The sequence below is a fragment of the Octopus bimaculoides genome, chromosome 11 (assembly GCF_046866305.1).
Source record: "Octopus bimaculoides isolate indiv1 chromosome 11, ASM4686630v1, whole genome shotgun sequence".
Lineage (NCBI taxonomy): Eukaryota > Metazoa > Mollusca > Cephalopoda > Octopoda > Octopodidae > Octopus > Octopus bimaculoides.
The window spans coordinates 67,717,487-67,744,690 of NC_142938.1; the positions used below are offsets into that span (position 1 = coordinate 67,717,487).

General features: G+C 35.0%; 1 protein-coding gene and 1 long non-coding RNA gene across 3 annotated transcripts; one reads left to right on the forward strand and one right to left on the reverse strand.

Moving 5' to 3' along the window:
- On the forward strand, nucleotides 1–18,845 carry LOC128249102 (uncharacterized). Of its 2 annotated transcripts, XR_008265229.2 has the most exons (3): nucleotides 1–315; nucleotides 1,818–1,905; nucleotides 14,063–18,845. It is a non-coding gene; the product is annotated as an uncharacterized LOC128249102 (long non-coding RNA). The 2 variants fall into 2 exon arrangements; XR_008265228.2 differs by lacking the exon at nucleotides 14,063–18,845 and having other exon boundaries at nucleotides 1,818–2,138.
- On the reverse strand, nucleotides 5,119–25,840 carry LOC106882853 (uncharacterized). Its single transcript, XM_014933656.3, has 5 exons — nucleotides 25,630–25,840; nucleotides 11,062–11,133; nucleotides 10,522–10,576; nucleotides 8,222–8,258; nucleotides 5,119–6,250 (listed from the first exon to the last, which is right to left on the reverse strand). Exons 1-5 carry the CDS (start codon nucleotides 25,813–25,815, stop codon nucleotides 6,163–6,165), a joined length of 438 nt encoding a protein of 145 aa, XP_014789142.1. The 5' UTR covers nucleotides 25,816–25,840; the 3' UTR covers nucleotides 5,119–6,162.
- Nucleotides 25,841–27,204: the final 1,364 nt, after the last annotated feature.

The following is a 27,204-nucleotide window of genomic DNA, read 5'->3' on the forward strand; positions in this document are numbered from 1 at the left end:
AAACATCTTGACATGCAGTAATTAATTATATGAAGGACAGTGTGACAGCCTGGATGTGTTTCACTCTTTCCACCATTCAGGAGGAGATGCACCGATCCAAATATGCTGAAGAAGCAGCTGGTTATCAGAAGTATTGGTTGGTGGTGCCTGCGGAAGTGTCTACAATTGTATAAACATCTGTTGTGAACTGCTGCTTGAAAAAAGTATGGAAGAAGTGATGTAATTCAAAGTTGAGACGGATCAAAGAAAGCTATGCAAGGATTGAACAAACATCTGAAAATGTTTGGGTTCTCAAACCAAATGTCACATTTGCAGGTCTGTCTAAACTATGTTGCTTTTGAAAATATGCTAAAATGGTGATGCCTTAGAGCTCTGCTCTGTTTTCTCTCTCTCTCAATATTTATGCTCATAGATTTTTTTTAATCCCTCTTTCTGATTTATTGCCATTCTGATTGAGTTTTCCCAAAGGGATGTTAAATTAAAAAACAAGATAATAATCTACAACAGTTCAATTAATCTCATCCAGATATCTTTGTCTTTTTTTTTTTATTGTTTCAGTTGCTGGATTATGGCCATGTTGGTACACTTCCTTTAAGAGTTTAATTGAACAAATCATTCTCAATACTTAGTTTTTTTAAAGCCTGGTATTTATTCTGTCGGTCTCATTTTTGCTGAATTGTTAAGTTACAGGGATATAAACAAACCAACACCAGTTGTCGAGTGATGGTGTAAGGATTAACACACACACATGACAGGTTTATTTCAGTTTCTATCACTTGCAAGGTTTTGGTTAGCTTTGGGCTTGTAATAGAAAACCAAAGGTGCTACACAGTGGGACTGAATCCAGAACCATGTGGTTGGGAAGTAAACTTCTAACCATACTGCCATGCCACAATTTGAGTTGTAAGGTTGGCATTCTACTGTGATATCCAAAGTATTAGCTTGATATGAAATAAATTACTTTCAGGATAGGACACAGTTTAATTACATGTATCTTTTCCATGCCACAGGAATTGAACTTGTATTACTGTCTTGCAGCTGTGAGCTTCAATGTATACCACACCTCTTAGAGCTGGAAGGACTGGGTTGTAGATAGCTCTCGAACTGTTTATTTCTAATGCTGTTGCTCAATAACCTATTGGTTCAAACAGTTATCTTTTCGCAAGCTGGTGAATATGTACAAGGGAGGCAACTAGATGTAAAAATGTTAGTAATCTCCTATTACCCGTTTTTCTTCTTTATATAATTTCCCCATTATCCTATTCTGTCGTGACTAGTAATTCTTTAGAGTTAATATATTTCCTAGATTTAACAACATGACTGATTATACATTCAGAATATTGCTTCAATATATTGTACAGACATTTATTACACCGTAATGAAGATACTTCTGAACATTTGAGCAGAATACCTTGTATGGAAGAGTATTAACATTGGAAATAGTTGATTAGTCGATATATTCCTGAAAAACAACCACTTCACTGAATTCACAAATTTCTACTGCCACACATTTTACTTTCTCGCCCCTTGTACAAAAACGTAATCTAAATACATGCACTTTTATATCAAGTTGGCATAACTTAAGGCTATTTCGTTGATCTTCAATTTAAATTCACTGTGGACCTTTAGTTATTTATACAGATAGTATATTTATCTCTACATATTTCACTTCATTGTTGAGAATAGATACGAGGTCTTGTGGAAATGTTGCATGAGACAGATCTCCCTGTAGAAAAGACTTCTAATTTAATTCTCATACATGCATAACACCTTAATATCAATTTTTATCATAATCGTTTTAATGTCTACTTTTCTAGTTTGCATGGGTGAATGGAATTTATTGAGGTAGATTTTCTACAGTTGGATGTCCTCCCTGTTACCAATCTTCATCTGTTTCCAAGCAAGGTAATATTTTCTCACAGCCAAACATGTTCTTGCAGAATATTGGAAATGAACGATGTTGCTTATATTACAGTGACAATCATTTAAATAAATCATGTTATGTGAAGACTTACACACGTACATGTAGAAGACACCCTAAGGTGCTACACAGTGATTGGGAAGCAAACTTCGTAACCGTACAACCACACCTACACCTTACAGTAAAATAAATTCTAGTGCTCACCTGCCCACTTACACACCTCTAAGTACCTGTTATTATTAATCAGGATGTTAGCTTATGTAACACACATGAAATGGTACTCATTTCTAACAGTTAACTATAACTTTCTAACAGTGTGTATTTGTACATATAAACACAGAACGTTTGCAGTAGATTTGAACTAAAGATCCATGAGAGGGTATTCCTATACCACGTTTCCACAGGAAGAACTATTTCTCATGTCACTATCTAGACGTAGGTATATTCTCAAGTTTTCTGTTCATCACCATTTTTCCATGCTCACACAAGTCAGGTGGTATTTATTGAGACAGATTTTCTAAGGCTGGCTAGATATCTTTCCTGTCACCAACCTTTACCTCACTCCAAGCAGTGTAATATTTCCTAATGAATGGATATGTTTTCACAGGAGAATGAAAATGAAAGACAGCACTTGTGAGATGGCAATTTTTGTTTACTATTTTTGTATAATGTTAAGACAAGGAAATACAAACACATATACACATGTATATATTTAATACGTTTGAAGCAGCTTTACATGACAAAAACTTTTATGAGGGCATAAAACACATCATCACAACAAAAGAGCATCTGATAAGATAGTCATGTCCTATGTGTTCATGAAACTTTTAAGTCCTATAGAGCTGAGTCAAACTGTTGTACAACTTTTTCATTTGTTGTGTGTGTGTGTGTTGTAGGCTTCTTTCAGTTTCCATCACAAAATCCATTCACAAGGCTTTGGTTGGGCCATGGCTACAGCAGATGACACTTGCCCAAGGTGCCATGCTGTGGGGCTGAACCTGAAATCATATGGTTGGGAAGCATGCTTCTTAACCATGCAGTTATGCCATGTTAAGAAGTACTGATTTGCTGTTAAATGTTGAGCTCAAAATTCTTCCCTAAGCCACGAGAAAATATTTTTCAGTTCATCCTCTCTTTAGACTAGACATGGGTAACTGTTTTCATAAAGTGGCCCACATGAAACATGACTAAAATTATCAGGTGGGCTGCACTACTTAAATTCAAGGTAGTTTTTCATTAGACATGCCATTTAGAAAATCCCATGTGCTACAGTTTGCTCATGATAGCTTTAAACCAATAAAATTAATCATTGACTAATTTCAGATATGGTGGAATAGCTTAGACCATCATTTAAGAATCCTCTCTCCTCACTTGCAGAAACTGTGATTGCTTGATTATTGTTACTTAGATATTTAGAAGATGCAGGGGTAGCTAGGAAGTGGTATGTTCTTCCCAAGTATTATTGATGTAACAGAGGCAGTTATTATGAAGAATGAAAGCTAGCTGCTGACTTGCTTCATCATGCTGCCACAGTGGTAACTAGTAGGCTACAACAATTAACATCAAGAACTCATCAGGTGTCAGTAGTGGACACTTCTCACTTGCAATGTTGCCTTCATAATGAAGGCCTTACTAAAATGAAACAAATTCCACACACACACTGGCTACAACTGAAGTAGCAGCAGAAAACTAATCTTCTAATAATGATTTCTTACATTTTGTAGGGACAAGCCCATTAAAATCAGCTTTGCCAGGTCTTGAATTTTAAGAGGGAAGGATCATCATTTAACGTACCTTTTTCCATGCTAGCATGGGTTGGATGATTTGACAGGAACTGACAAGTGAGAGGGCTGCACTGAATTCCAGTGTCAGCTTTGGCATGATTTCTACAGCTGGCTGCCCCTTCCTAATGCCAACACTTTATTGGTTTTCAAAGTACCAGCACTAGGAAGTCATCAAGTACTCATAAGACAAGATCCCCTCAACTGAAAGAAGTACAGTACTGAAGGGTATGAGAGAATGCCTGAGGGATAAGACGAAATGCCTGGTTGAACAGGTGAATACATGAGTGAAAGAGAGAGAGAGAATACTAAATATTTATTGCAAGGCAATTTATGTGTTACTCTTTGGTTTCTGCTGCTCTGTTCTGATAGTTTTTCAACAACAGTACAATATCACAAAGCATATGATTGTCGTTTATCCTGCTAGAGGTGATTCAAAGTTGACCATGAATTTGTAGCATAGCTAGAAAATTTCCAGGCATTTGAAGTTTAACTGATTCTGATATCCACCTCCATTTCTTGATTATAATTTCTAAAATAGGCAGGTACCAGATGACATTTTGGAGAAGGATTGGACCAACCTTGCAAGGATAAAAAAGATAAAGGTGACCCTGAAAGGATTTAAACTCATGGCAGAGCTAAATATTGCCAGATGTTGCTGTGTGGTAAGGAATTTGCTTCCCAACCATATGGTTCTGGGTACCGCCACATTGTGTGGCATCTGGACAAGTGTCTCTTACACTAGCCCCAGGCCAACCAAAGCCTTGTGAGTAGAGTTGGAAGACAAACTGAAAGAAGCCTATCATATATATATGTATGTATTACTGTCTCCTTGCCTGCATGTGATAACTGTAAATATCACAATCATCCTTGTGGTGTCCTTTGTTCCCAATCTTCTGTGAAAAACATGTTTGATCATGGAGAATAGTACTTTACTTGAAAATCAGTGAGGGTTGGTGATAGGAAGGGCATTCAACTGCAGAAAATCGACCTCAACAGATTCCATCTGACCCATGCAAGCATGTAAATGTGGATGATAAATGATAAGGAATTTTGTCTGATGCTTTAATCTACTTGCTATTTGATAATGGCTTAATATAGGCCAATTCTGAGGAAGGTAGTCAGTCAGATCAACTCCAGCGCTTGGCCTGGTATTTATAGAATTCACAACAGAAGGATGAAAAGCAAAGTTGACTTCTGTGGAATTTCTAAACACTGCACAAAATTCTGATTCTGAAGTCTTGATGATAATGATAGCTGTTTCTAATTTAAGCACAGTTAAAAATGAGACATCTTCTTAAGATCAACTCTGTTGTTTATGTTGATTTCGAAGTCGATAGAAAAACAAGAGTTGATCTTGGGGAGATTTGAACTTGGAGCACAAAGAGTCAGAGCAAAGAATAACAAAGAATAACATTGTTTTTTTGTAGTTTAATAATACAATCTTTAAGAAAAGTCAAAAAAAAAGGAATGTAGTTAGAAATAGTTTTCTTCTGTCAAATGAAGAGAATATTACACAGCAGCTAGACCAGTATCTTCCACTGACCTGTTCATTGTCCCTTAGGGTGAGACAGTGAACAGGTAAGTTTGTCTGGTTAGTAAAAAATGTATGGTGAACATAACAGAACAAAGATCATATCTCCAGATAAACAGTATTTAAAAAACAACAATTACTATAATGAATGATTTCTAACAGAGGCACAAGGCCACATTTTTTGGTGGGGAAAGGATCAGTTGATTAAATAAACTCATGTACTTGACTGGTATTTGTTAAATTGATCCTGAATGGATGAAATGCAAAGTTGATATCGGCAGCATTCAAACTCGGAGAGAAAAGAGATGTAAGTTAACATCACAAATCATCTTTTTTCTGTTGCTCTACTAATTCTGCTATCCACCATCTCAAACAACTATAAATTCTCCCGCCAATCACATTCTACCAGCTCAAAAAAAAAAAAAAAAAAAATGAATTGGACAATGTACCCTAGATATAGAAAACGAACAGGATAGCCATAAATAGAATGTTTTTGACCATAGGACTGCCTGATCAGTAAGGACCTAGGGTTAAACAACAACAACTGATGATAATAAAAATACAAATATTCTCAATAAGTTAAGATATGAAAATCTCCAACAATGTAAAGTAGAAAAATGATTACAACAAATTTGTGTTTAAAATGTCTCTAACCACTGACCAAGTGAAAGGTAAATGGTTTGTCAGCTTATTGTGGAGAGTGACTGATGGAAAACAAGTGAAATACAACTTCCCATTACTTCAAGGAAGTTCTGTGATTTTCTTTGCAAGATCATTCTGTATAATTAGTAAAGTGACAGGGTGACTAAACAAGAACAACATTTTATATTCCTAGAACATGCAATGTTATTTTTCACAAACACATACATATATCTGATACTGTGTCATCAACATGTATGAATGTACAAGACACACAAAAACAGACATTAAAGTTCTTCTTTAGTTTTGTCAATCCACTTCTTCATTGAGTGAATATCTTTGTTAATTTCCTTGGTGTCATGGAATGGCAATGCACTGGAAAAAAAAAAGAGAGAAAAAATATTGATAATTTCAGTTTATATGTATTTTTTTTTCAACCATGGAATAACTTAATAAACTTTTGGATAATTTTCAACTATTGAAAAAAAAAAAAAATTAAAAACTGCTTTACTATTAGCTTCATATAACAACCAAGTCTCCCTCCAATCACAGCCTCCTCTCTAGGAATAATTCAGCACTTTGAAAGAACTATGGTAGATAAAAACATTTTAAGATTAACTAACTTTCACTTTACAAAAGAAAACCTGAATGGTATTTCACTATCTCAGCAAGCTAAATTATAGCTTGTTGCAAATTTTAGGGAAAGAAACATTATCATCATCATTTAACATCCATTTCCTATGCTGGCTAGCCAGAGGACTGTACCAAACTGTTCATTTTTACATAGCTTCTACAGCTGGATGCCCTGTCAAACACCAACCACTTAACAGTGTGTTCTGGGTGCTTTTTACATGGTTGTGGCACTAGACAAGATCCCCTCAGCTGAGATGGGGAGTAGTATTGAGGAAGATAGTTTTTACGCCTGATAATTAGAGGCTAATCAATTCCTCTTTATATTTGATAAGTACATTTGACAACAGTAAGATGTGAACTCAGATTAATATGGCAAGAACCTGACTCAACTCTGATTGGTTATGTTCATACAAAGCCAGAAATTTTAGAGGAATGAGTCTAATCAACAAACTAACTCCAGTACATGACTAGGTAGTTTCTCCAACTTTCTGTCAAGTTGTCTGTCTTCTGTTGTGCATACGAGTAAATAGTACAGATGGCAGTGTGTATAGGATATCAGTAACAAAGAATAATGCCCCATAATGGAGTGTGAATGAACTGCAACTCATCATCCTCATAATCATCTATTAATGTCCATGTTGGCATGGGTCGACATGATCTAACATGTCTGAGAACAGCATCTTGCTCTAATGTCTGCTATGGTATGGTTTCTATGACTGGATGCCCTTCGTAATATCAACCACTCAACAGACTGTAGGTGTTTATTTTTCATAGCACCAACACTTGTGAGGTCACCATGCATCTTGCAACATTAAGATACCCCTTGACTGTGTGAGACTACAATAGAGGAAGGCGGCTTTGAATCAGGAGATGAGAGGTTTAGGTATGAAAGAAGGGACCAGAACAGAGCAGGTTCCTTGCTTTAGAGGAGCTACATGGCTAAAATAATAAACTTGAAGCAACAAATACTTCTTGGCTTTCTAAGAAAATCTATATCTCATTGAAGCACTCACTGTTGGAAAATGTTATGAAATTAAGGTTCCCAGGTGAGGTCAGTGAAGATGATCTCTGAGGATCTATTTTCAGGTTTATGATTTGTTCCACTGTCCCTTGTAGTAAATATGTAATGATTGAGTTAATGCCATTAAACATTGAGACCCTATGAAATAATGATAAAAAAAAATACAGCAAAAAACGTATGTAAACCCTGCCCGAGTTAGCTATGAATCAGCAATCCTATGGCATACAAGTAGGCCCAAGCCACAGAACTCTTTCAGATATATTATGCCTTTACCTAACGAAAGAAAATACTGTGCACTCTGGATATTATTCAATTTATTTTTGTATGCTTGTCAATTGTGATGATAACCAGAGTGGAGGTGGGCAAGGTGGACTCAGATTGTAGTAGTTTGTTTTAATATAAATTTTTAACTGTTAAGAGCAATGAATATCTGGTACAAGTGCTGGTGTAAAGATTTAAGGAAAAGAATGTGGTATAGTGCTATAGTGGGGTGGCTGAATGGGTCACAGTTAACATAAATGAATAAATCAGAAATGCTCTGAATTCATCAGGAGTAAAAAAAAAAATTAAAAAAAACAAATAGTGAAAGTAAGACAAAATACTCTTATGTATTACTCTAAAAAGAGGGAGCAGGTGGTGCCACCACTTAACAATTTGTGTTCATTAAAATAAATTAAATGCGAAATATTTACCTGATGATGGCAGCTGATACTTTATCAACATATCCACCTGAGAAAAATACAGAAATGATATCAGTAAAAATATATAAGATTAGGATTATATTATTTCTTTATACATTTATATTGGCTTCAAATTTTGGCACAAAGCCAGCAATTTCAGGGGAGGGGGTAAGTTGATTATATCGACCCCAGTGCTCAACTAGTATTTATTTTACTGACCCTTTAATGCATCCACTTGTTACAAGGTCCTTAGACCACTGAAATCGTAAGAGCTACTAGAATAAAATGGACGATAGACAGAAGTCAATAGGTGATAATGTACATTGGACCTTAAAAACTGGAGGTCATACTGAAAACAAGACTGTGGAAGGGAATTCCAAAGTTCAGAGGTGTGAGGGAAGAAATTGGTGCTGTAAAGTGCTTTACAACACTTAGGAGGTAGCACAGTATACCTTATACAGTTATATTAACCCTTTAGCATTTAAACCAGCCATATCCGGCCAAAAGTATTCTGCCTGTTTTATGTTCAAACTGGCCAGATCTGGTCTCTCATGCCAACCCTACAATGTTGTTTTAAAAATTAACAGCTACCTCATCGAAATCTCATTGCTACAAGATAATGTATGATTAGTTCAAAACAATGTAGATGAAAAAGCATTAATTTTGGCAGAATAATGCAAACACTAAAGGGTTAAAAGCTATTTCCATCAGTACTAATATATAAGACTAAGATTACAATGTTATTCCTTCATATATTTATAACTGAAAACTACAATCAGTGAGCATCATTTCCAATAAAGGAAGTCATCAACTATTGACATGAAACTTAATTCTCAGCTCAGTAGAAATCCAGTTTATCTCTATTTGTATTGGCAATGAATTGAACGAACAAGCTAATTTCAGCATTTCAAGGAAAGAATTCACAGTTGAACGCACTTCAGCAAACACCAGCCATGGAGCCATTAAGTCAAGCTGGTATTATTACATAGACTATCATGTTAGCAGAATAAGATAATTTCTTTAAATCTACAAAATATCATTTCACATTCCAAGGAGACACATATCTGACAATCTTAACCATTTAGTCTGGAATATAATTATCTTACAGCATATTTTGAGATAATTAAGTTTGATTAATGTTAATTTTGAACTTGTCCAGGCAAGATTTTCAAGAAGCTACAGGATATTACTACTTCATCTTTTGTAAAGTTATAAAGATTACATGTAGTAATCTAGCAACAAGTGAATTAGACAAAAGTTATTATGAAAAAGCAATCAAAATAATTATGACTTTTATAATAGAACATCTTTCTTTCTGTCAACATCTCATCAAACAATAGAATGGTTTATATTTATCTCGGATTAAAGCAGCAGGCAAAGTAAAAATTACATGTTTAAAATTTCTTATCATCAAAAATTTCAAGTACTTATACAATCTTATGTTAAATGTGCACATTTGTTCCATAATGGTCAATTACTTATTACAAGGTACAATAGAACTTCAGCTTACTTAAGTTATTAAGACATATACTCAATAAAAACATTACTTATATCCCATCAGTATTATAAGTAGGAGTACTAGACAGTGAGTGTTCTATATTAGTATGTTGGGCTCAAATCTTCCCCTGGATCACAGAGATATCATTCATCTCACTTGAAGCTTTTTTTTATATATTTTCCTTGAGCCCATAGGACTCATAAGGCTGGTTGTTCAGTTTCCATGATGTATAAATGACTGAGATCACAACATCCCCCTTGATTAGGATGCAGATCTTTTGCAGGGTGCAAGGCCAGCAATTTTGAAGGAAAGGGACAAATTAATTACATCAACTCCAGTACTTGACTGGTACTATATTTCATTGACCCTGAAAAGAGGAAAGGCAAAGCTGACCATGGCAAGATTTGAACTCAGAACTTAAAGAGCTGGAAGAAGTATCACTAAGTACTTTGTCTGATATGCTAACAATTTTGCCAGATTGCTAACTTAATTGTTGTATCTAAGACATCAAAAATATTTTGAAGATTCTAATTTAACATCATGCCAAAGATTTGGTCATTCAGAATATGGAATATACAATATTGATTTCTAGCAGTGACACAAGGCCTGAGCTTTTTAGAAAAGACACTCGATGGAAGTGACCCCGATATATTACTGTACATCAACTTATGGTTAACTTTATCATCATCAGAACAGACAAAAAAACATAGTGATGGCCTTCGTTTCTGAAAGGCTGTCAATATTAATTAAGAAAACTTTTAATAAACCACCCTTAATTGTTATACTTCAGAATGAAAAGTTGAAAATATCTTACCAGGTTTACAGAAGGTGTCACAGACAGCTGAACAAAGATAGCAGTATTTACAATACTGAAAGGTAAAAAAAAAAGAAAAAAAAAAAAAGAATCATTATTACATCAATTTTCACCATACAACAGCACCATCTTAATTCTTTCTACTATAGACACAAGGCCTGGAATTCTTGGGGATGGGGCTAGTCGATTACTGGTACTCAAATTGATCAATACTAGCACTGATATATTAAAGTTAGAGATTTTATTTTAAAAAATCTTGATTCTGTTGAAAACAAAGGCAGTCTATTCATTAGAAATATAAAATCTACATGAGTTAAGACCATTCTTCATACCAGACTTTGCAGCAACTATAGAGTCTCTCCAGACTTCTAAAAGTGATCAAACTCAACTGATTACACCAGTCTGATTTATGTTCAACAATTCTATTTGGATATTTGTTCCAGCTTTAAGCCACTATTTTGAATGAAAATCAAAATACAACACATTAATTTTACACTTGAAGTAAAATCTGGTGGTATTAATAGAAACTGATTTACTTACTTTACACATTTCGCAATTGGGTTTCTGAGGAGACACTGAACAAGGACAGTCTTTATCACAGAGGGTGCAGAACTGAAAACAGAAATATAATCGAGATTTTATTTCATTTCTCACAGCTAAGATAATACAAAAATTCTGTTTTTAAGTTTTTACTTACTGGATGAAACATAGTTCATACAGTAAAGTGGTTTACTATCAGCAATACTGAATACAAAGATTTTGATTAAAATGTAGTGAACTGATATGTTGTTGGCACTCCATCGCTTACAACGTCGAGGGTTCCAGTTGATCCGATCAACGAAACAGCCTGCTCGTGAAATTAATGTGCAAGTGGCTGAGCACTCCACAGACACATGTACCCTTAACATAGTTCTTGGGGATATTCAACGTGATACAGTGTGACAAGGCTGACCCTTTGAATTACAGGTACAACAGAAACAGGAAGTAAAAGTGAGAAAAAGTTGTGGTGGAAGAGTGCAGCAGGGTTCGCCACCATCCCCTGCTGGAGCCTCGTGGAGCTTTTAGGTGTTTTCGCTCAATAAACACTCACAACGCCCGGTCTGGGAATCGAAACCGCAATCCTATGATCGCGAGTCCGCTGCCCTAACCACTGGGCCATTGCGCCTGCACAGTGAACTAATATAAGTCAATATAAAAACAATTTTTGTTTGTCTAGGCACAGGGCCAGTAACAGAAAGTGCAAAATATTTCATTGAGAAATTTTGTGAATGGTCCTTCTAAGCTTACAACTGACATTTGTAGAAGGGAAATTAATGAGGTTGGTGTAAGCAAAGTTATGTTCACAGTGAATCCAGTGAGAAATATATATGTTGTTTAACCCTTAAGTATTACTGTTTCAAACATAATGCTTATGTATTCATATTATTTTGAATTAATCATGTATTACTTCAAAGCTTTCAGATTTTGATGATGAGATTGTTTATTTTCCAAATGACTTTGTAGGGTAGGTGTGACAGGCCAGATATAACAATTTTGAAGATAAAACAAGTAGAATATTTTGGCTGGATATGGCTGGTTTAAATGCCAAAGGGTTAAGGAGGTGTTTGTGAAGGTTGTTCTCTGTTCTATTCATTGCAGTCCTTGAAACTATGGGAGAGGAATTCAGGGCTAGCCATTTTGGGAAATGTCTGTATACTTATAACTTTATACTAAAAGCAGTCAAAATGTTGCATAAAAAGTTTCCTATCCAGAAGAATGACCTAATATTTAAAGGTCAACATGAGAAAAACCAAAGAAACTCAAAACATTCGTGCAACATGTGAAGTGGTCATATTTTATGTAAGGACTTTGAATATACCAAACTGCTGTGAGATTTCTACCAAACTAATAATAATAATAACAATTTTTTTTAAAAACCCAGGATTTCAGATGTGATGGATATACAAGAGTCACTTGTTGGTGCACTTGTGAATTGAAGTTCATACATTAGTGGATATAGCAAAAGGATAGTATACTAGAGTAAGAAGAAAAAAGTCTCTTTTCCTCTATTGGCAACAAACTTGCTTTTTTCATGCAGAAGATTATATGATTCATTTAAAAAGCATTGATAACATGGAGTTGAGATACAGATAGCAAGTGTGGAAGATATATGGAATCGGGGGGATAAAAAAAAAAATGAAGGAACCAGCATGAAAGGTGGTGTACGAATGGGCTGATAGAGTGCTTAAGTATTAGATATAAGCTGATGTATACAAGTGAGACAATTATTCTGATGATAGACGTGATGTGAATAGGTAATGAATATTCAATAAAAAAACGTGCTATGAGCTCTCTAAAGAGGACACTAATGTCATAGGAAAACTGAATAAATAGTAAAATTCGATCTGAGGATGCTGCATCATAGGATTAGGTGACAAAAATTAGGTCATGTAATGATGTTGTATGTATGGCAGGCACATCCATCAATTACTAGATGATAAAATGATGAACATTAATTTGATGATTATAAGAATTATCTATACTAATAATTGAGAAAGCTGCTTATTAATTAGGTATGTAACAATTACTAAAAGTACTAAAAGAAAGCAATTATTAAGGGTTGACTGTCTGGAAATATTTTTATAAATTCATTTTCTAAGATATTTCCTACAATTTCAATTTTTCAAGTTTATTGAATTTTTTTAATTTTAATTTCTTGCAAATTTGAATATTCATTGCATCCACTGTATCCAATTCTTCACAAATTTAAATATTCATTGCATTCACTGCGGAGTATTCCATTTTCATTTGCAAAATCTCTCACTTTATTTTCTAAGTTTTAATTCGCTATTTGGAAAACCAAGAGTTTATTCTATTAATGTATACGTAATGTAAAAACATTATTTATTGAATGAAAATTTTTTTAAATACCTGTATAATTTTTGAGCGCAGGATAGCTGAGAGAAGAGCCTAGAAAGTTGGGTAATTACTATTTGAAGACGAGGAGAAAAAACAAAAAGTTACTGACAAGTACTTGAAACTTGTGCCTTATTTACAGTTTCCAGACACTCTCTACCACTAAGCTAATGTATACACAAACAAGTTGCATCATTTCAAAGGCTGTGGTTTAAAAAAAATGGGGAAAATCCCCACCAAAATTCTTTATAATTGTAATCTATGCCATTTGAAATGGATTTGTATAAATTTTCATTAAAAGATACCTGTCTTCCAGAAAGTTATGAGGGAAAAAAAAGTCAGATTGTCTGAATTTTCCGAAACTCCTCTCTCCACCTCCTCAGAAAATTCTTTCCCATAAATCCCTATATACTCTGAAGCCATAACATCTAAGCAGTGTTTGTAGAAAATTTTGTTAAAAAGTATCCATTTTTCTGGATGTTATGAGGCAACAAAGTCAGAGGCATATACATCTGTAGTAATGCCCTTTTATTTATACGATTTTTTCATTTCATGCTTAACTATGTTTTAATATACAAAAGAAATAGAAGACATCTATGAAAAATTTCAAATTTTCAAGTACATTGAATTTTTCTTTCCATTACAGTATTTAATCAACTAAAGGCAGGATATTTCAACCAAACAAATATGGTAACAGGAGGGTTGAATTGTGAATCACAAGAAACTAGAACTGAATTATTTCCATCAAAATAGTAATGTTCTCTGCTTTAACAAGTATACTACGTTGAGGATAAATATAGGTTATTTAAGTACACTGATTTAAAAAGTGTTTTTAGTTGCTCATTAGAAACCAATCACAAATTGCCATTTCATAGATTTATACACTGCTTCAAAGTTTGCTTGATGCAATAGTTTCTTAGGTCTGATCTCATTGAAAACAACTGCTCCAGTCAGTTTAACCCTTTAGTGTTCAGATTACTCTGTTAAATGTAATACTTTTTCACTCAAATTGTTTTGAATTAATCATGCATTATCTTATAATGCGTTGAGGTTTCAATAATGTGATTGTTTATTTTTAGAATGTCAATGTAGGTTAGGTGTGAGAGGTAGATATCGCCAGTTTGAATATAAAACATGTAGAATATATTGGGGCGGATATGGCCGAATTAAACACTAAAGGGTTAATGTTGGCTCTGCATATTCAGCTCCATTATTCAGTGGATAGGAACTGTCATTTGAATCAACTGCCTTACATTTAATCTATTGACCTCAAAGAGTAAAGTTGATCAAAAGATTTTAAGCCAGATGCTAAGAAATAAAACTGAATATTCTTAGCTATTATTCTAGCCCCAAGCCAGCCCTGAGTGAGCAGACTATGATCAAAGGCATTTCAACTGTGACCATATTGTCTTTTATGTAGATCTTATTAAACTTTTCAAAGGATCCTTTTCACAAAAGTATGGCATAAATGAAAGAGAATTGACTACTGTTTCTAGCAGGCTGAGGGACTGTATAGAGAGAGTTCTCCTATTAGTTCAAAATTTTGATTCAGCCTGATAGCTACCTTAAAGGTATACATATCTGTTGACAGTTCGACCTTACATATTACACATTGATCTGAAGAGCAGATTGTTCAGTTGGTTGAACAACTGAAAATTCATTGTCAAAACTAACAGATCCATTAAATATGAAAATATTAATATTTGAAAGACAACCCTCACAAACAGATACTGAGAGATATACATCAGAACTTGAAAATAAACTCTTTGTAGTAATTCTAAGTCATATCATTGCCATCAAACAACAACACTTAGATTAATAAAGTATCTTCTCACAGAAATTTTTCATCTTTTACTCGTTTTAGTTGACTGCTGTCATGCTTCAGTCATGCCTTGAAGAATTTTAGTCAAACAAATTGACTTCAGCGCTTATATTTTTCTAAGCCTAGTACTTATCCTCTCGGTCTGTTTTGCTGAACTGCTAAGCTATGGGGATGTAAACACACCAGCACCAGTTGGTAGTGGGGAATAAACAGACAAACACACACAAGACAGGCTTCTTTCAGTTTCTGTAACTCAAATCCATTCGCAAGGCTTTGATCAGCCCAAGGCTATGGTAGAAGACACTTGCCCAAGGTGCCAGAACCATGTGGTTGGCAAGCAAACTTCTTACCACACAGCCATGGCAGCACCTATAATACTCTAAAACTTGTTTCAATTTTAAAGCTGCAGTCATGCTGGAGCACCACCATTAAACGCTGGTGTTTCTTTCATTTATTAATTAGCATTACAATTAGGGTGGAATGAATCTATAAATTACAATTGCTTGTTTATGAATTGTCAGACCAAGCACTTCTTACAGTTTGATCACTGAGCTTCGTGATACTTAGTCAATTGTAAAGTAGCACTGGTTTCCAATTTTATCAGGAAAGGTGAAACAAATAATACTTCACCCCAAAATATAGAAATACAAGGTTAAACTGCAACTTTGTTTTGTTTTCTTTTCCTTTTGTAGTTTACTCTGTACCTTCTTGCATTGTTCCAGCCTTATGCAACAACATTCTTTAAAATAATACAACTATATAGCTGCAGAGTCTGAAATCTGGGGTGAGTGGTCAAGTTGATTATATCGACCCCAGCGCTCTGCTGGTACTTAATTTTTATCAACCTTGAAAGGACGACAGGCAAAAATCAACCTTGGCAGAATCTGAACTCAGAATGGAAAGCCAGAAGAAATGCCACTAAGAATTTTGTCTTGCATGCTAATGAATCTACCAGTTTGCTGTCTTAAGATTGAAACAAATAATGATTTGTCTAAGAGAAAATAGAATATGAAAAATTGAATTCATCAGTATTTAATGTTCACTTACCCATGCTTTCATGGGATGGACAGAATTTGTTGAGGCAGATTTTTCTACAGTTGGATGCCCTTCCTGTTGCTAACCCTCATCTGTTTTCCAAATAAGGCAATATTTTTCCCATAGGAAAACATGTTTTACATGAAGGATGGACAGAATTTGTTGAGGCAGATTTTTCTACAGCTGAATGCCCTTCCTGTTGCTAACCCTCATCTGTTTTCCAAATAAGGCAATATTTTTCCCATAGGAAAACATGTTTTTCATGAAAAACTGGAAATGGCAACTTCAACTTGGAAGATAATGATACTTATTTACAACTATCACAAGATGTCTAGACAAAGGCACACAAAAACATAAATACATACATATATGACAGGCTTCTTTGAGTTTTGGTCTAGCAAATCCACTCACAAGGCTTTGGTCAACCCAAGCTTATAGTAGAAGTTGTTTACCCAAGGTGCTGTGTAGCGGGACAGAACCCAAGAACACATGGTTGGGATGCAAGATTTTTAACCACACAGCAGTCTAAACCAACAGCCACTCTGCTCCATGTTCCCCCTTCTCTGTTAGGAGGCACAAGCACTTACACCCACATGTACACACTTCTGCCTACCAAAATCAATCACAAGGCTTTGGTCAGCCAAAAGCTATAGCAGAAAACACTTGCCCAAGGTGCCATGTGTTTTAAATTCAATGAAACAGCTTTGACTATCATAATTCTAAAATGTCATCCAGAGAGACCTGCTGTCATAATATTTTATGTATGGGATGTTACAAAGAAAGTAGAAAAAATATGAGGCCAGATGAAAAAATATGCATGCATGTACGTACGTACATATGTGTGTATATATATATATATGTGTGTGTGTGTGTGTGTGTGTGTGTGTGTATATATATATATTTATATGTATGTATGTGTGTGTACAAACTTACATACATTTTCCCAGCAAGAAGATATCTCTTAAACTTCTGTCTTTCTTTAACTTCCTCCAGGAAACCTTGCCATAATTTACCTCATTGCATTTTTCAAAACATTTTTATTTATTTCAGCATTCTAAAGTTCCATAAAATAAGCTGACAGTTGGAGTCTGGACAGCTCCCTGTTAGTCAACTCAACGTCAAACCACTCGTATATATCTTTTAATTTTCTTCTAAGAATGTAAATTAATTTAGTGAAACTAATTTTTAAAAATTATTTCCTCTTTCTGCAATCTGCTAAGAATTATCTTTTGTTTCAGTTATTGGAATGTGGCCAAGCTGGGGCAACACTTTGAAGGGTTTTAGTTGAACAAATCAACCCCAGTACTTATATTTTAAAGTCTGGTACTTTATTAGTCACTTTTGTCAAACTGATAAGTTATGGGGACATCAACAAAACAATGGTTGTCAAGTGGTGGTGACAAACACAAAGACACACATATGTGTATGCATATATATCCAATGGGTGTCTTTCAGGTCCTATCTACTAAATCCACTCAGTTGGCTTGGGGCAATAGTAGAAGACACTTGCCCAAGGTGCCACGCAGTGGGACTGAACCCGGAACCATGTGGTTGGTAAGCAAGCTACTTACCACACAGCCACTCCTGCGCCTATGGTTAATTATATTTTAAATTATACATACATCTCCACACTAAAAAGATAGATTTATAAAAGACTTCAGTTCAATCCTGTATCAAGTTAGTTTCAGCAGTATATATTTATTAGAACTGATAACAAAATCATAGTTTGATTTCACGAGAGACAACCTACTAAGTGATGTTAGACTTTTTCCATGCAAGAAAAGTTTAAAACTTCTTAAGGGAGTCAATATAGGTTCTTTCTGATCATGGACATAGATAACATTAACCAATTACTGCAGCAGCAATAGGAAATTCTGCATGAAGTTATTGTAATATTTCCAATGACATCTCAATTGTTTTTAATTGTTTATTTTTTTTCTTAAGCCAGTCAAAGACACATCTGAAACTTGACCACCTTGCTGTATCAAGTCCACAAGTTGCCTACTTGTTGCTTAACTAGAAAGAAATAGCAGCCACTAAAACCATACCCTACCGTTTTAGACAAGTCTGATTCCACTTAAAAAGCACCCATGCCAGTGCAGCATAAATACAGTCATACTGGTGACACATAGAAAACACCTATCATACTCCGTTAAGTGGTTGGTACTAGAAAGGGCATCCAGCCGTAGAAACCTTGCCACAACAGACAGTCGGGGTCTGGACAGCTCCCTGCTAGCCAGCTCCATGTCAAATCATCCAAGCCACGGAAAGCAGACATTAAGCAATGATGATGATGAGACATGATGGCGAATATGGTCCTGGGTTTGTGTGAAAGAAAAAGAGGGAATGATCATATCTGGAATACCTTTGATCACAAGTCTACTTGATCAGAGCTAACATAATATTAACCCTTTAGTATTCAGATTATTCTGTGAAATGCAATGTTTATTTATTCAAATCGTTTTGAATTAATCATGTGTTATCTCAGAGCTTTGAGATTTTAACAATGTGATTGTTTATTTTAGAAGGACATTGTAGCATAGGTGTGAGAGGCCAGATCTTGTTACTTTTGACATAAAATAGGTAATACATTTGGGTTGGACATGGCTGGTTGAAATGCTAAAGGGTTAAACAAGAACTTACCACATAGCTTCTCAAATATAGCTGGGGATAAAATATTAGATCCCAAGAGGGTGTACGGGTAGATTTCAACCACTAAATGACTATGTACCTTATGTTTCCATACCTCTGAATGAGGATAGTTCATATAAAGAAGTGGTTTACTTATTAAACATTCACTGCCGCCCACTATAGCAGTTATGTATTTTCTCTTCAAGACCTACTCTGATTATACAAAATTACTACAGCTAACGAACAGGCATTTTGACATTCATAACTGGTAAACACTGAAGGACCAAACCTATAAGCTGCAGGCCTATTATAGCAATCTTTATCTAGACTGCCTCCAACCTCAATCATCCCTCCTCCAGCAATTGTAGAACACTTCAACCTTTAACCTACTTCTCCCAAATTTACCACTGCCAGTTTATTTTTTGTCCTTTTTTATTATTATTATTATTATTATTATTATTATAATATCAATTTCAATCAACGAGATTGAAAGGCTGTTGGCTTTGGCAACCAGACATTTGTAATCTATTAAACAAAGAAGCATTGTTTTGAATTGGATCCAGAACACATATGATTCAGGAAAGTGTAGCTTTACTCTCATATAAGAAATAGAAATGTCAGTTGTTAAAAAAGCACATTTCTTATACATTATTATCCCCTACAAACATACAGGAGTACCGATGTAAAAATATAAATACTTTTTGAGACCAAACAAGTTTAGAATGTTTGTTCCCTATATATTTCTCACAAATCTCCTTACTATCTTCATGTAGTCATCTATCATTCTTTCTCTTCCTTTATTCTCTCTTCTACCATTCTCTCATTCTGCTTCTCTTCCATTATGTCTTCCTCTTATCTATCTCTCTCTCTCTTGTTCTGATTCTCTTTCCTCACTCACTATACTTCTGCCAAGAATGAGACATCATAGAGTAGCCTTACTGTGGGCAAGGTAACCTCTCTAGTGCTGGAGTCACAATAAAATGCATAGTCTACGTTTTGTAAAGTGACTGGCAATAGGAAGAGTATCCAGCCATCATATACACTATGCCAAAAATAGAATATACAAGTGAGATGTCCTTGACCCATCTAAGGGAACAGTAATTCTAAAGTGACTTAGACTGTGAGGATTGTTGTGGACATATCTATGCCAGCATAGAAAAAGACAACAAAGATGACATTATGTTCTCTCCCTCTCTCTCTCTCTCTCTCACACGGATAGAGATTAATAGTTGATACAATTGAGAACTTAGAATTAAACTGTTGGAGTAAGAAAAAGTTCTTTTTGATTTATTAGAGAAGTGTAACACACACACACACACACACAAATACAGACACTGATATTAGTAAATACGCATGGAATTGAAATAATTCTAAGTTAATTCTACAGTTAAAATACTTCTTCAAAAACCCAAAATCATCATCATCATCGTTTAACGTCCGCTTTCCATGCTAGCATGGGTTGGACGATTTGACTGAGGACTGGTGAAACCAGATGGCTACACCAGGCTCCAATCTAATTTGGCAGAGTTTCTACAGCTGGATGCCCTTCCTAACGCCAACCACTCAGAGAGTGTAGTGGGTGCTTTTACGTGCCACCCGCACGAAAACGGCCACGCTCGAAATGGTGTCTTTTATGTGCCACCCGCACAAGAGCCAGTCCAGGGGCACTGGCAACGATCTCACTCGAAAATCCTACGGGAGCCAGTCAGGCGGTACTGGCAACGGTCACGCTCAAAATGGTGCATCTCATGTGCCTCCCGCACAAGAGCCAGTCCAGGGGCACTGGCAACGATCTTACTTGGCTTGCCGGGTCTTCTCCCAAAATGTTAGTAAAAAAACAAAAAACAACACAGATCTACATTAAACTTTCTAATTAGAGATGATACAGTGTCATGGTTTACACAAAAGTTGTTACCAAAACATATGAGTATTTAGAAATACTTTTCATGTTTTATCCTAATTTTGTTTCCATCTTTTAGTCAAAAACGAGAAAGGTATTCTAGCCAGTGTTTTGGCAACAACTGGATTCCACTGAAGATATCCAACATGCCAAGTGATGGTGAACTACTCTACATCAATACTTCCGGTTTATTATCTGTCAGTAATTTTGACAATATTGACAACTTTAGCAATATTTTAATGACAAAAATTGAAAACCCATTAATATGGTACACCAATACAAACATGTTTTATAAAGTAAAACTGCCAAAATAATAATCCTTTCTACTATAGGCACAAGGCCTGAAATTTTTGGAGGGTGGGGGCTAGTCGATTACTGGTACTTGTTTTACTGACTCCAAAGGAATGAAAGGAAAAGTCAACCTTGGTGTAATTTGAACTTAGAATGTAAAGACAACAGATGAAATGTCACTAAGTATTTTGCCTGGTGTGCCAACGATTCTACCAGCTCACTGCTTTACTGACCCAAATAACAATAATCCAATTTCAGAAACTACTTTCATTGGTTTTTTAATTAAAAAAAAAAATGCGGATTTCAGTAATCCCTGTAATTAGCTTTATCTTTCTTGATTGTAAATTAATTCACACCATGGAATTGAGCGAGTGTTAACACACATAATGCAAGGACCATTAAAAAGGTAACTTGAAATAATAATGCATGGAGGAAAACAAAACCCAAACAACATTAGTCAGTGACTAATATTATTTTAGGTAAATTGGGAAAAATGTGAGACAACTCTGGACATGTCCTAATCTTATTATGACCTCATTAGCATGACACAGATTTCACTGTGCACGCTGAAAAAATGATGCAAGTATTAGTAAATAAATGTATAAGTTTGTACACCAAGTGGTGTAGAAAAAGCTGTTTGTTTAGATGGATTTCATCAAATTTGGCACTATATTTGTTTATTTTCTTTGAGATGAGAAATCAATAAAGTACATGAATATATATATATATATATATATATATATATATATATATATGTGCACGTGTCGTCTAAAAGACCATAAGTCAGGGAAAAGATGCCCACGTAGTAGAACGGGCATATTATCCAAAATGTATAGTATTAAATATCCATCATGGCTGGTCGGTCTTACCAATTGGTTTTGTGTAAAGAACACAAAGGAATCAGTTTGTTACCTAACACTCCATTGTATTCTTTATGCAAAACCGATTGGTAGGACCAGCCATGATGGATATTTAATACTACACATTTCAGATAATATATATATATACAGACACACACAATTGTGTCAATATATATATATATATATATATATATATATATATATATATATATATGTATATATACACACAATTGTGTCAATATATATATACAGACACACACACACTTGTGTCATACGTCACAAAATTTGTAAGGCAATATCTGAACTTAAAAGACATGCTAGTTCACAAAAACATTTCTTCAGAATCAGATTCCAAAGGGCAAAGATGTAGAAGAAACTTTAATAATATCTGTCACTTGTGTTTTAAACCCTGTCAGTCAGCAGCTGGTCTTAAAAGTCATCTATGGGCTCATCAACAGAGGGATTGTGCTGTGTCATGGGGTGTGGTGTGTGTGTTGATGGGATGGCTTTCATCTGTCAAGATGAAGCATCATCATATATATACATATATAGTCCAACCCATGCCAGCATGGAAGGCAGATGCTAAATGATGATGATGACGATATATATATGACAGGTTTTTTCCAGTTTCCCTTCTATCAAATCCACTCACAAGGCTTTAGTCGGCCGAAAACTATAGCAGAAGACACTTTCCCAAGTTGCCATGCAGTAGGACTGAATCTGGAACCATGTGGTTGGAAGGTAAACTTTTTACCATACAGCTATGCCAGCGCCTTGATAATTTCTACTTAAACTAGTTATATTTGCTCAAAGAATTTCTTTTGCAAGAGGCAATAGCTACTTGATTAGATAATATGAATTCATTCTCTCCAACCCTTGTCTAATATTGGAAGTCTTTTTGGGTGGTGGAATGGGGTAATGTTAAAGACAGAGATGACAGCAGTAAGCTCTCTCTCCCCACACATAAATCAATGAACTGTTGAAAGATGGTTGAAAGCTATGTTGAAGCCAATATTATCCCACATGTTTTGATCACATTGCAGTATTGTGCTGTACATCACACTGCATGTAAGGGTTTGGTGAGTGCATAAATCAGAAATGGACAGAAATCATGTAGATCAATGGTTCTCAACCATTTTTTGTTTTTTGCCTACAGACCTCTTTGATTCCTATTTTACACTATTGGACCCTCACAGCTATTCACTGTATGTAAAAAGATCTTACTATGTTTTTATAATTAAATATTATCAGGAATTGTATTAAAGAAATATTCTTATTTGTTTTATTATTTACTTATTTGCTTGTTTCAGTCAATAGACTGCAGCCATGCTGGGACAGTGTGTTTTGTAAAAGTATAACCAATCTACAACACATAAATTTTAACAATAAAATCTTATATGGGTCCCAGTTGAAAATCATTGATTCGGATTATTTCTTATGAGCAAGAGTCTAGCTGACAAATAATGACTTCTAACTTGATCACAACTTCTTGAGGTAGAGGGTAATCGATCAAAGCGATACTGGTACTCATTTTATAGACTCAAGTAAAGATTCAAGGCTAAGTCAATATTGGCGGAATTTGAAACCAACGCAAATAGAAATAGCGATAACATTGATTTCTAACGGACACAAGGTCTCGATCCGAAGGGGTAAATTCAATTATAATCAACCACAGTACTTGACCAGTATTAGGTGGAAATCAAAGTTGGCCTCGTCGGGATTTGAACTTAAAACGCAAAAAGGCGATAACTAAACAATGTAAGACAATCATATTAGTTTCTTAAAGTTTAAGAGTGAATGAAGGGTATGGAAATAGGTTGATTGTCCTACATGACGTCTCAACGCCTGTGAATAGAAATATTGTGTTCCGTAATCGGTGGTCGAAATTAGGTCGCTGGCATAGTTCGAAGAGTGCGTCTTTCTTCTGCACTGCGGCGTTCACCCAGGAACAACCAAAAAGTCAATATCGATGATGATCGTTGTCATCACAATCACCGCCGTGACGATTATTATTATCATAACTAGACACCACCACCATCATCATCATCACTTACATAACGTAATGCATAAAACATCCCGTGTCTATAGGAATTTATTTAGAACACACACATACACGCAAAGTAATTTAACAACTGCCAACGTTAATTGAAACGAATAAAAAAATGAGTAGGAAGTATAGGGACATCAATAGATTAAATATGTTAAATGAATATATGTATGTGTATACATATATGTTATGACAGCTTAAGTAAACTTGTAAATATTGTTTGACATTCTTCCTTATCTTGTGCACACATGTGAAAAATAACCGATTGAAGTCGTTACAGATTGTTTCCAATTATTTTAAGGAGCGTCACATTCAAATCTAGTTTGAAAAGTAGATTACCGGATTTTTTGTGAGAGCTGGTAACAAGATTTATAGCGAGATTAGATTAGATAAGGGGATCTGTATGTAATAAGATGAAGTTTATAAAGAGGCATGGGAAGATTCATAGGGATCTAAAGGAATTTATAGGTGAAATTTACAAGCCTGAAAGCTTAAATGTTGAGGAATTTCAAGATTCGCAGAGAGATTGATAAAAGGCCAAGTGCTCAGATATTGACATTTACAAAAGGAATTTAGAAACGAGGAACATGGTAGAATTTATCAACGGAATAAGGAGATCTACAGCATTTTGTAACATATTCAAATATATAGATTTTATGGGGTTTCTGGCTTTTTTCTTTATACTAGGCACATAAACAAATTGATCGACAGAAAAGACTGCAATATTAGAGGTGCTTAATTTCATTGATCCAGCGGTATATTATTGGTACTTTTATCGATTAAAATAGTATGACTTGTAGTTATTCCATCGACTGCAAGATATTATTGGTAAATTATTTCATCGGTACAAAATTGATGATGGCGGAATTTGAACACAAGAGATAGCTGTATTAAACTAAATAAAATACAGACAACAACAGAGGCGTTCTCAACCGTTATCGCCATTTCCAAAATCTCAAATGAATGGATTGACCAATTCGTTATATTGAAAACATAACTGTTCTAATTTTATCTGCTTTTAATCCATTTTTTTTTGCGTATATCTCGAGTCTTTATAGTTTGTCCGGACAGTTAAGTTTTTAAAGAAAAAAAATTAAAACACAGTCGTGATTTCAATAAATTTTAACCGAAAAGTTGTTCCCCATGCATAACCAGTTCTTATATACAGAATGGTATTCGGGGGCAAAATATCAAGTTATCAGTTAAGTTTGTTGAGAAATAAAATTATAAATTCTTATATAAATAATAAGGCATGATATCATTAAGTAATGTTGCACAGTTTTAGGTAAATCGCATTTTATGTTCGGATAAGACTTGCAGTGTCGACTTCCAAGAAGTTCCGGAATTTACAGAGAATCAATGAAATGGGATCAGTGACAGGTTGAAGGAATTCGGTGAGGTTGAGATCGATGTTTGGACTAGAGAAACATCAAAACTAAAATAAATCTAATCTCGACTCATTGATAAAACCTGTCGAGATAGGATAGACAGATAGTTTATTTGATAAAACCTGTCGAGATAGGATAGACAGATAGTTTATTTGATAAAACCTGTCGAGATAGGATAGATAGATAGATAGATATAACGAAGTGAAGAAAGGAGTTTATCGATGCTGGTTCGCACCTACCTTACAATATTCACAGTAGCCGCAAACTGAACCCCGAGCATATTCAATTTTTTCCTCGTCTACTTGAACTTTTTCCTCTGTATCTTTTGCCTCTGAACTCTGTTCTTTCACATCAGCTTCGGCTTTAATTAGATTTAATAAACAAACCAGAAACAAGAAACCTGCGAGAAGATTGCGGGACAACATGCTTTCAGAATGTTCCTCGGCAACTGACAACTGTGTAGTAGTACGGGGTTATCTCCCTCTTTTTGTTTTTTGTCAGCGCTTCACTGCAATGCTTGTTCAAGTGTTTAACCAGTGCCAGTTAACGTGGGTTGTTTCGATTGGCTGCTATCTGGCACCTCGCCGAGCTGACTCAAGCGATTTTATGTTAATCATAGTAGATTTGAAAATAACTATTTAGCTAGTCTTTCTTAACCTCTTTTTTGTTTTTCTAGTCCCGTCTACATATAAGAAAAATGTAGTCTGGTATGCAACACAATTTATTGTATAAAATTAGCGGTAGCCTCCTCCAAAAATAAATTTAGCAAAAATAGTGTGATAAAAATAATTTCCACATGGGATTCCCCTAAATTTCGCTGCTTGTTATGAATGGCAGACTTGGATGAAAACCGGAAATTAATTAGCTAGATATCTGAATGAGGCCAGTTAAAAGATATTGGTAATGATGGAAGGCTTCTTACCTGAGTAATTAATGTTCTATAGAGCTTTAGTTTGTTACAGTCACGGCCATGGTAGAATACTGCCATCAATCGCTGTTCTTGTTCTTTAATCCCAGGTCAATCTGAGTGATCAAACCTATGATTAATGGCTCTCTAGCCATGACCATCATGCTATATTTTCAGATATGGTTTGGAGGGATTTTGGTTAGCTGGGGGTTGAATGATTTGTTGGGTTGAATTTCGCTGTGTGCGGTTTCCTAAATACATCCAAGTCCATTTTAAATTTTTGATAAGTCTGTTCATTTGGACATAAGCTTTTCTATATTTACAATGCTTACTTGCTTGAGGTTGTATCATTGTTTGCCAGTACGGAATCATAAATATATGATGTGTTTGTGGCTAAGTATTAAACTAGTACTTATTCATGTTGTGAGAGGTGGGAAAATTATACGTTCATGGCAGACAAATGATTCTATTTAACCCAGGATCGAGCAGAAACCAAAAGAACCTGTCTTCTCGCTAACTGCTTATACCTCTCTCTTTTGATTCTGGTACACAACTTGATTTATAAGCAAGCGTTTGTAGAAAGTTATGGAAAATTCCACTTGAAATCATACATTTGAATGATTACAGCTGAAATATTATGTGCTGACCCATAGGCTGACATTGGCCGATCTGGTGTGGCCTATCTCTCATTACTGAGCTAATACAATTCCAATTCTGCACTTCACTACAATAGTATATCTAATGCTACATTATCCAATATTCCTTGTTCAAGATGGTAGGTGTAATCTACTGCTATATCTTGCAGGCTCTGTGACCACTTGGGTGCTTCCTTTATTGATGAACAAGAATAAATTTATTTTTGTTATTTAGAGGTTCATAATTGTTAGAAATTTCATACCTAGAATTA

Excerpts from the sequence above, each read along its gene's own strand:
- LOC106882853 (XM_014933656.3), bottom strand. The coding sequence starts at position 25,815 with ATGTTGTCCCGCAATCTTCTCGCAGGTTTCTTGTTTCTGGTTTGTTTA. Across the intron at positions 11,134-25,629 it reads GCTACTGTGAATATTGTAAG|TTCTGCACCCTCTGTGATAA; the intron begins GTAGGTGCGAAC and ends TTCTGTTTTCAG. Across the intron at positions 8,259-10,521 it reads TGACACCTTCTGTAAACCTG|GTGGATATGTTGATAAAGTA; the intron begins GTAAGATATTTT and ends TATTTTTCTCAG.